The sequence below is a fragment of the Nilaparvata lugens genome, chromosome 5 (assembly GCF_014356525.2).
Source record: "Nilaparvata lugens isolate BPH chromosome 5, ASM1435652v1, whole genome shotgun sequence".
NCBI classification, from domain to species: Eukaryota; Metazoa; Arthropoda; class Insecta; order Hemiptera; family Delphacidae; genus Nilaparvata; species Nilaparvata lugens.
This window is the reverse complement of record NC_052508.1, coordinates 59,932,831-59,943,502: the sequence shown is the minus strand read 5'-3', so window position 1 is coordinate 59,943,502 and position 10,672 is coordinate 59,932,831. Positions and strand designations below refer to the sequence as shown.

Here is a 10,672-nt window from a genome sequence, read left to right as displayed (position 1 = left end):
TGTGTAATCTATGAAATAAATACCTTTTGAATTGAAATTGAAATTGTTTACACTTCAGAATTTTTGTCTAATTTTGAGTACCTTGAATATAGTAATGTGAACTTTAAACCTTAAGAACATACCGTATAATATAATAAAGGAAATAGTTCGCTTATACACGTATGGGGTAAGAAATTCACGAATGACGACGCATCATCACGTCTGGACTACTGGACTGATTCACTTGAAATTTTGCATATGGATTCTTAATTTACTGAGTATGGTTATAGGCCTATTTTGAATTCTTCAAGATTTCAGTAGAACAAGTTTTCAGTTAGTCAAATTTTTAAACAGACCCTTGCGGAGCACTAATTATAAGATAGTAGCATAGAGAAACGATAGCCAATGGTATAGGGCGTTTATGTCGCAACTTTTACTGTTATCCCAAGCCGATAGTTCACGTAGTTCCATGACGCTGGTAGTCTCTCAAATTGTGCCGTTCCTACACTCTCACCCCAACAAAACACTAAAAATTGACAATAATCGACAGTAATCGGCTTGAGATAACAGTAAAAGTTGCGACATAAATTCCCTATACCATGGGATATCTACTCACGCTATTGTTTCTCTATGATAGTAGCAGCAAGAATACTTACTGATTAGAAAGATGGGGGTCCAATAATAGAGCTTGAAGTATACAGAAAAGACAGTTAATTATTCCATATTGTAAATACAACTGCATTTATTCGTCTCTGATAATGGGTTACAATAATATCATGAGCATTATAAGAGTACCATTGAGTAGAAGGAGTAGTTATTCCAGTATTGTACCTGGACTATTAATAAACGTTTCAACAGCTTACCTCAATATTTATGAGACCGAGATTGGAAAAAGCGATAGGCCGAATAGATTATTATTATTCAGTCAGCGGGATACCTAGTCCAGCAAACTATAAACAATGTTATTAACTTCTAAAATATTGAGTGGGACCTGCCAGGCAGTTAGGAGAGGCCTCTCATTCTTTTCTCTAGTGTGAGAGAGGGAGAGAATGAGTGAGAAAGTGATGAAGATTCAAGAAGTGTTGAGTTGAGAAGGAATTTAGTGGGAGAAGCGCTGGATACAAAGGAGGAGAGTGAGGAGGAGGAGAAGGAGGAGAAGGAGGAGAAGGAGGAGGAGAAGAAAAAATAGAAGAAGGCGAAGAAAATGAAAAAGAAGTAGAAGAAGAAGAAGAAAAACGAAGAAGGAGAAGAAAAACGAAGAAGAAGAAAAACGAAGAAGAAGGAGAAGAAAAAAAACGAAGAAGGAGAAGAAAAAAACGAAGAAGAAAAAAAAAGAACAAGAAGAATGAGGATGAAGTAGGAAATAAGCAGGAACATATGGGATGGAAGTAGAGTGAAGACAGTTAGTTACTAACTACCTTGATATGGGCTATATGGGAGATTATAATAAGAGCTTCAATAAGGATATGAAGAATGCCGGCCTATATAATGATGGGGTGTTATAACCATGGAAGAGTGAGGATGTTTATTTGAAACAGTGAGGATGATAAAAAGGGAAAAAGAGTAGATCATGATATAGAGTGGAAAAAGATGTGGTAGACAAGCAGGAATAAGAACAACACAAAAAGAGCAAGTAGGACAGCAAGAAATTCAGGGGGTAAAGAACAGAAAGGAAAACAAAAAATACAAGTACTGTAGGTTGTTTGATGGCTGAAATGGTGAAAGAAATGTATTCTTAAAAAGTCATCTCCATGTGAACAACTCTATTATCTATTCATATTATGGATAGACTATCGAAGCCTTCACGTATTCACACAGGAGTGTCTACAGCCGACTATATGGCTGTGATATACAGTATATGCACATCAATAAAACTGTTTTATTCTATGTTAAAATAAATAAAATGGAATATATCGATCATATTTAGTTAGCAACTGTTTATGTAGAAGATGATACTGGTTGAAAATACAGCCATAGTGAATGTCTAGCAAAATACATAGTAAAATACAGCCATAGTAAATGTCGAATCAAATTGTTGTAGACGGTTTTATATTTAATATCGCATCCAGAAACTGTAGTGGACCTTTTCCACCTTGCTGGGAATACATTTGAATATTTCCTCAGAATGAATGCTACCTATCTCCAGGCTAAAATCATGGATGCTAACATTCTGCGCTTATGACTTATATGGATGGTTTAGCAGATGTTCTGCAGTAGAGACCTGAATATGAAAATTAATATTCACGATAATGGGAATTGGAATCATCATCAGCAACACTACAATTTGCTCGTAGTGGGAGACTATCCTGATACTTAGTTTCATAAATACTAAGCAAAAGAGAAAGAAAAAGCATAAATTAAAAATCTGGTGTGGCGCACTCACACAACTTCCCTTGCCGTTATGAAAATTGATCTCACCTGACGCTAGTGTTCACGCGCATCTCAAGTCTACTATTCAAAGATTTGAGCCAGCACTGGTGACAGGGCAATAACGCTGGAGACACATGAGGTCTACTATCTCTTCATAGTGAATCATTTAATAGAATCAACAGTTGCCAACAGTTTGCAATAATTGGATAATCACATTTTCTCGAATTTCGAGCTTATTTTTAATTTTAGGTGAAAATGTTACTGAACATTAATTGTAGAGAGTATCATGCTTAATCTTTTCCACTCGAATTTTTTCGTTTAAATTGTATCTGAAGCATGATAATTGAGAATTTAAAATCAAACTTTGCATAGATGGGGCGGAGCTCCTGAAATTTTTACAGATATGGGACTTGTGGCAGTTGATAGAGCTTATCGATGACTATTCTAGGTATAACTTTGATCAAAATCGTTGGAGACGTTTTTGAGAAAATCGCGAAAAACCCTGTTTTTGACAACATTTTCGCCATTTTAGCGGCCATCTTGAATCACATTTGATCGAAATTGTTCGTGTCGGATCATTATAGTGTAAGGACCTTAAGTTCCAAATTTAAAGTCATTCCGTTAATTATTGGGAGATGAGATATCGTGTACACAGACGCACATACACTCATACACACACACCCACACACCCACATACAGACCAATACCCAAAACCCACTTTTTTGGACTCAGGGGACCTTGAAACATATAGAAATTTAGAAATTGGGGTACCTTAATTTTTTTCGGAAAGCAATACTTTCCTTACCTATGGTAATAGGGCAAGGAAAGTAAAATATAGCTCGGAATACTAACTGTCCAAGTGGACAGTTAGGGCTATTAGAGCCAAGTGGAGCTTCAATGATTTTTTAAACATCTATTAGTAGTAAGTAAAAAATTGGGAGAAAGACAGAGGAGCCCCAACTTTTACCCTTCGAGTTCTAGGTAGATAACAAAGTAAAAAATACACGCTAGGATCTAAAGCTACCATGATTAAATTATTCTCAATTCACGAATAAATAGTCAAAGTGGAAATTAAATTTATAATCTACGAAAATGTAGCTTGATAAGAAGTAAAAGTATGGAATATCACACTCTTTAGAAGTTTAAGAACTCGAAAAAATATTGAATCAGGCTGACTAGAAATTCAAAAAATATATCTGTAAACAATTTCACAATACAAACAGATAAAATAATTTATAAAGACTAATCATCTAATTTGTGGAGATGTGGACCCAAGTCTCAAATTTCTCTCTTGCTTTATCCATATCTGGAGAATAAATTGATCCATTCCTTGATAATAACCATGAACTAACCGTATTCCAGCTTCTAATGACCTATTATGCAACATAATCCTACACTTTCATGAAAACATCAGTTTCCAGAAGCATGATATATGAATCCCCAGAAGCATGAAACTGATAATAAGCAGACAGCTATCCTTAAATGAGCACTCAGACGTTCTATCAAATAACATGATGGAGCAATACTCAATAGTGCTTCAGGCTTGCATGAAGTAAGATTCATTCCAAACTGTCAGCATTAGTTCAATGAGGAGCAGTGATGTCATTCATAGGAAATGCTGACAATTTGAAATGAATCTAACAGTAGCAATATCACGATTTTAATGGCAAATTCAATCCAAAGTAAGAGATATTCTGTGAGAGCACATTATGCACTTCCAGAAATAAGGATTCGCGAGGAGAATATACAAATATTATTGAAAAGTTGATAACAAACCGTATGTTGTAGGATACGACAATAATGTCATAATTTAAAAAAATATAATAATGGAAAAAACAATATTTCTATTGCCTTTTTTTCTTTAGGGCTACTTACTCTTAAATATAAATAAAAATTAGAAATCCAAGTACTCTTTTAAAATTGTTCAATCACGATATGTTTCAGCTATAATTATAATGCCATTATCAAGTAATAATAATAATAATAGTAATGCCATTTACTTGATAATGACATTATATAGCCGAAACATGTCGTGATTGAACAATTTTAAAAGTTACTTAAAAATTTCGAATTTTTATTTATAATATTTATATTGTGTTTTGGATACTTTAAAATTTTTCAATGGTATTCATTCATTACATCAGGTACATAACACAATTTACGGTACAATGTATTTCAACTGTATTTATTTATTTATTTAATCATTCAGAATTGCCCAACTTACAGAAAAGTACCACAGGCTTATAAGCCCAAAACGGTTCCAATTCTAATTTATACAACAATGGTAGTATTGTGCAACTACCATTAGCAAGTATCAGCTTATAAGCTTTTATCATTATTTGTTTAGTTGTATTTCAATATACCAGTAGCAAGTATCAGCTTATGAGCTCCTATCTTTATGTTTCATTGCATTTCAACTCAACCTATAACTGATGATGATTCCAAGACTTGATTTTCTATATCTTTGTGAATAAAAGTTCTTCAAATATCGAGAAGATAACATGGTGAAGCCTTCTAGCATATCGTGTTTTCTTCTCAAAGCTATTATAGAATATTGGAATGAGCACATTTGGAATGTTGGAATTAACACACGTCTTATGTTGATAATATTTATTAAAATTACATAGTTACATAATTACCTTAAAAACACTCAACTAAATTATGGTTTGGTACAGTTATACTATATCAAAAATATCGATTAAAATACAAATAATCTATTTAGATACATTTGAATTCTGTTTTATGAACAAACTAAAAGATAGAGTATGATATTATTGCGAATTGTGAGCCCTATATATTCATAAATATACAACCATAGAATAAGGGATAACACTGTGTTAAAATATTTTGTATTAACATGATTATATACATTTCTTATAGTTTATGTTTATCAAGTAAAGTTTCAACTTATCAATCATGGACGGATACAGAATACTGTGATTAATTTAAACTTTTGAAAAAAAATGGTGGACGGATCATTTTATTAAAATTATTTTCATGCAGTATTATCATCCTATTCTAGTGAACTAGAACTCTTTTAGAAAAGGCTATATTATGCAATCCATATTATTCATTATATTATGTTATCATTGTCAAGTGATATATAATTAGAAAACTCATAATGAACAGCTCAGACAATCTTTCGAATAGGACTTGGATTTTCAATTGTTTTATTTTGTAAGATTGATAAGTTCACGGTTGAATGCACTTTGGAAGTACATTCAACTTAAAGCAAAAAAATTATTTGGAAAATTTTCAAATCCCATACAAAAATCTCCCTAAATTTCTCTTAATAAAGCATACTATGATAAATGATAATTTCATCATAAACATTATAAAAAATAGAGAATAAAATTTCTCAGTTGAGTATAATAATGTATTGCAGGTAATTATTGCACTTGGTGTATAACTTTCAAGTTCTAAGCTACTCAATTAATTTTAAATTAATAAATGCTAATCGATTCATAGGATCTACTAGATGGTCACAAGTTATTCACAGAAAGATCTACTTGCTCATTAACAGTCGAAGATTTCATATTGACATATATAATGACTTGTGAAAAAATATTGAGTTATTTAAAAAAAAAAAATAACAAATTGAAAGGGAACCACTAATATTGCAATGCGGGACATTAGGTTCCGAATGAATTACACACTCATAATTCAATAGAAAGATCATATCAAGCTAATACAATATTTTTTGAAAATTCCAATTGGAATAATTTCTTCTATTCGTCATTATGAACTGAAATAATTGATTCCTAAATTCTGTTCAATTAACGGAATTTCAATCTCCAGATATCATGGCCATGTCCTTAAAACATTGAAAGTGTTCCCTTTGAAAAGAAGTAGGGTTTTGTTTTGAAACATATCCAGGTAATACCAGAAATATGAAAGAATATCCAATTCCTCATGTTGAATTTTGAACTGTTCTTCAGATTCGAAGTTATTTTCATCATCTTGACAGAGCAATGTATTGAATACTCACTAAATACTTTGTTTCAAATTTCAAAGGGAAGAATATTGAACAATTCGAAACATTCTTGCTAATAATGTTCAATTTGTTTAATAATTTTCAAAGTAAATTTGAGTGAGTAATTTGAATGTAAATTAGTTGATGATGTTTATCTATAGATATATAAATTACGATTTTTATTTCAATGGAATTCCCTATTCATTTCAAAGTGATACAGTATTCTAATTACTAAATTGGTCTATTTCATACTGTGATATTTTGATTTGCTGTGTTTTCTCCTCAATTTGTCTGGAATAGAAAAATCATATCGGTACCAATATCAATGAATTTATTTATTTCATTATTGTTTCTAGAGTCAACTGTGGCTAATAAGCAATACCTATCAATATTATTGCTATATAATTATTATTCTAGACAAATCGAGAAGAGAAGAAAGCAATGTTAATCTTTGAAAACAACTAATAATATATACTAAGAATTTTAATTTTTTGATCAAAATACAAAGCCAGTATCGTACCTTATATTTTTAAAAAATTGAGATTTTAGATAAGACAAATAAAAAATAAGTTTGCTGTTCAGTTAGAGAAATGTTGATTTGAATGAAATTTCTTGTACATTATTGTTTCCTAAGTGAAGTGACAACGTTTGACAGTTATACCTTTTAAAACCTCTAGAAACATGAATAGTAAGTAGTAGATAAATTATTTTGATAATTGAATCGAAGTTTATCGGGTGAAAACAATAGTCAACAGATCAGATGTGCACAACAATTTTTCAAAGTCACATAACGTTTTGAAGTACAAGTCAAGTTTCAAATTTAAAACATTTTAAAGCCACATGAAGTATAGATTGATTATTAAATAAATAAATGGTAATTGGTGATTTCAGGGCCTGACTTGCATGCCATTGATCATGATATTAGCAAGGGCGGGTCTTCGCCTCCTCCACGCCCCCAGACCCTGTGCGTGGTACTGCAGGGATCGGTACCATCGCCTTGTCGTTTCGACGTCTTCAGCCTGCAAATGCATGAATAGTTGATAAGAAGATCAAAATACTTTATAAAAACGTTAAAAGCATGGTATGAACGTCTGATGAACTAGTAGTAGGCTTATATTACTTGTTAAACAGTTAAGATAGTCTAATTGATGGTAATCAATTCAAAAGTATATTAGTTAATATAATATAAAGAAAAATGAAAATCTCAGTACCCTTTTTGGATTATTCAATCACAACATGTTTCAACATTGATGCCATTTTAAAGTGCATCAAGTTAATTCATATATACATATAAATTTTTAATACAAATATTTAAAAGCACTTGTAAATGGCATCAATGTTGAAATATGTTGTGATAAAATACTGTACTAATTCAAAAAGGGTACTGAGATTTTAATTTTCCTTTATATTTATATTACAAGTAGCCCTATACAGAAAAGAGATAAATATGAGTTAATAGTTCGAGAAGCTACAAATTACTTTATTATGACGAATAAACTATGAGAAATTTAGTCAAATGAGTAAAATACATGAAAATGAATCATCTACAAGAGTTATGATGGAGCTGTGCAGATTATTTTCTTAACATAATCAAATATTTTAAATAGATAGGCTATTAGTTTTTATTTGGGCATTGATTGATGATATTGATAGATATTAATACCAATTTACCATGTCCTGCTTATATACTCTAGCATTTCATGATATTATTAGCAGTCATTACAAGTTGAACTTACTGCAATTGTTCCATTCAAACTCATGCATTTTTCCATTAGGCTTATACTAAAATACTAGAAAATAAATTTCATTTTTCCTATGAACGTTATGCTCAATATATTTTGGTAAGTGAGTAGGCCAACTTGTTATTTCATGTGTTTACCCTGGATATATTTTTGTTTGGCTGTTCCACTATTATTTTAAAATCAAATCAAATTTATTGTTCCATTTCCATGAAAAATACAACATGATATTTAACAAAAGACATTGATATTTACTATAATGGAAATGAAAATCACCACCAGCAAAAGTAGCTTGCTGGTGGGAGTCTATCCTAATCTAATACTATATTTAATAAAATATTTAGCAAAAAGAAGAGAGAATAAACCCTAAGTTCAAAAATACCTAAGAATAAGTTTGACTTGGCAGATTAAATTCATATGGCAGATGCTTAAAAATAGTAAGGATGAGGACAATTTTGAAAATATTCACTATCTCACCGAAAATTATACAAATAAATAAAACAAAAATAAAATAAACATATTATATCTATCATCATAGTCATGTGTGTCACTTTGCAATATCAATATTGTGCAGGATAAATGTAAAATTTTAAGATGAAAAATTATTTTCTCACACAAATTACAGAAAACTCAATTACCGTATTTGAAAAAATGAGCTAAAATCCATCCATTCAGAGTTTCACCTCCCTGATAATTTGCTAGACGGTCATAAGGTACCTATCATGTTAATAATTAACGTGATAGGTACGGTACCTTATTAATTAATAATCTAGAGCTAACACAAACAAGCTGTCTCCGGATCACACTCAATATTGCTGTTAGACACTTTGTATTTTCTTATAATGCTGGGTCTAAATGCATAAGATGGTCTCACACTTCCTCAAAGTACTGTCTGTAGTTATGGATGTATTTTATCAATATCTTTATATACAATTGCCTCAGAGTCATAACACCAAAATCGTTAAATACTTGCTGAGTAGGATAGTCTCTGGGTTTCCGAAGTATAGTATTGATAAATGTACCTTTTGATATTCCTGATACCTTGGTTTTGATTACAGCTTTTTGTGTAATGAATAACCCATTCAAGTGAGAATAATTTATGGCCCTCCCCATATACTGTGATCCCATAATCAATTAAACTAGAGCAAAATAAACAGCTTCCATTTGTTTTCCATTGAGTATTTTATTTTTTTATAAAATCAAAAGTTTATCATTTTTTTGTATTACTAATGAAATTAATTTTTTTTTTTTGAAATTAAAACATAGATTTACCTTGAAAATAAAAGTGTCTTTGGTAGCGAGTTCTTGCACTTCAAAACAGTCTTCCCAGTCGGCGTCCATACAAACGATACACCGGTCCAAAAATAATGGATCCTGAAAACAAATGAAGAAAAATGTTGAAAAAATTGACCATTAGTCTTGTGACAGCGATAACATGATAAAGTTCACCAGTAAAGTATAATAGTACAGAGAAATGATCACCAGGATGTCAGGAAGTTAAGTACTGTCACCATTTATACTAAATAATCATAAGTTATAAGAAATTAACTAAAAAGATATTTTACTTAAACCATAGAAAAATGCAAGTATTTCAATTATTGTATTTAACATATACACGTATTCAACGGTATTTTTATGCTGAAAAAACTTTTAGAACTTTTTTCGACAAAACTACAGACTATAGCGGAAGCACGACTAAGTGCTATAGTTGTCAAAAATAGTAAAAAAAGGTTACTCAACCAGCAGTTCGTCATGGAGAGTGAAATAGATGACAAATGAGAATATACTCTGCAAATACTCTGAATTAAATAAAATATATGCTAATAAAAATATTATTATTCGACTGCAACAGAACTGAAATAAATTGCAAATTAATAACTTATGTGAAGAGAATTTAAAATGTGGTTTAGTGGAAATGACACAGTAGATAATAAACAATCATAATCACTGTGCACAACCTTCTAGAATGTTTTCATTGGGCTACAGCTTAAACCATTGTCAAAGATAGGTAGCCAAGGATTCTGTGATAGTTGAACTTCTTGTTTCCTAGACAATTTTGATTCATTTCAAATTTAAAGCTATAAACTACTTGGAACTTCTTGTTTACTAGACAATTTTAATTCATTTTAAATTTGAAGCTATAAACTACTTGAAATTAATTTTATTACTTAATGTATACTCAATTACCACAGTCGTAATATCAGAGTTTCATGCTATTCGTTATCCAATCAATGTGGCAAAGAATAACGAGAAGTTAATCGGAAAATAAAATAAAATAAAATACTTACTCTGAGGAGAGCATAACGTCCACTCTTCTCTTTCAGTAGAATCAGAGACGCCTCTTTGATCCCGTTCTTTCTTGGAAAAGCCAGCAGTTCTTCACAGTCCGGTTGGTAGTCCTCATTCGGCTGCGAATCATTGCAAGTTCATTTCAATTTTGATATATAAAAGAAACTGAAATTTTATATTTATGGTAGTGTAAATCAATAATCAGTACCTATTTCTCATGGAAAGAATGCATTCTCTTCAATTTGTCTATTATCTACAAATTTGTAGATGATATTAGGTACTTGTATTTATTTGTCTACAAAAAGTTTTTCAAATTTTATTG

At 31.0% G+C, this 10,672-nt stretch overlaps 1 protein-coding gene across 1 annotated transcript in view; it reads right to left on the bottom strand.

The window, feature by feature from the left end:
- Positions 1-4,944: 4,944 nt before the first annotated feature.
- Positions 4,945-10,672, bottom strand: part of LOC111057873 (rac guanine nucleotide exchange factor JJ) — a 40,280-nt gene continuing 34,552 nt past the window's right edge. Inside the window, exons 13-15 of the mRNA XM_039428927.1 lie at positions 10,350-10,469; positions 9,334-9,435; positions 4,945-7,341 (exon numbers count right to left, since the gene is read on the bottom strand). Coding sequence (XP_039284861.1) covers positions 7,210-7,341; positions 9,334-9,435; positions 10,350-10,469 — 354 coding nt within the window. The 3' untranslated portion in view covers positions 4,945-7,209. The remainder of the gene's footprint in view (positions 7,342-9,333; positions 9,436-10,349; positions 10,470-10,672) is intronic.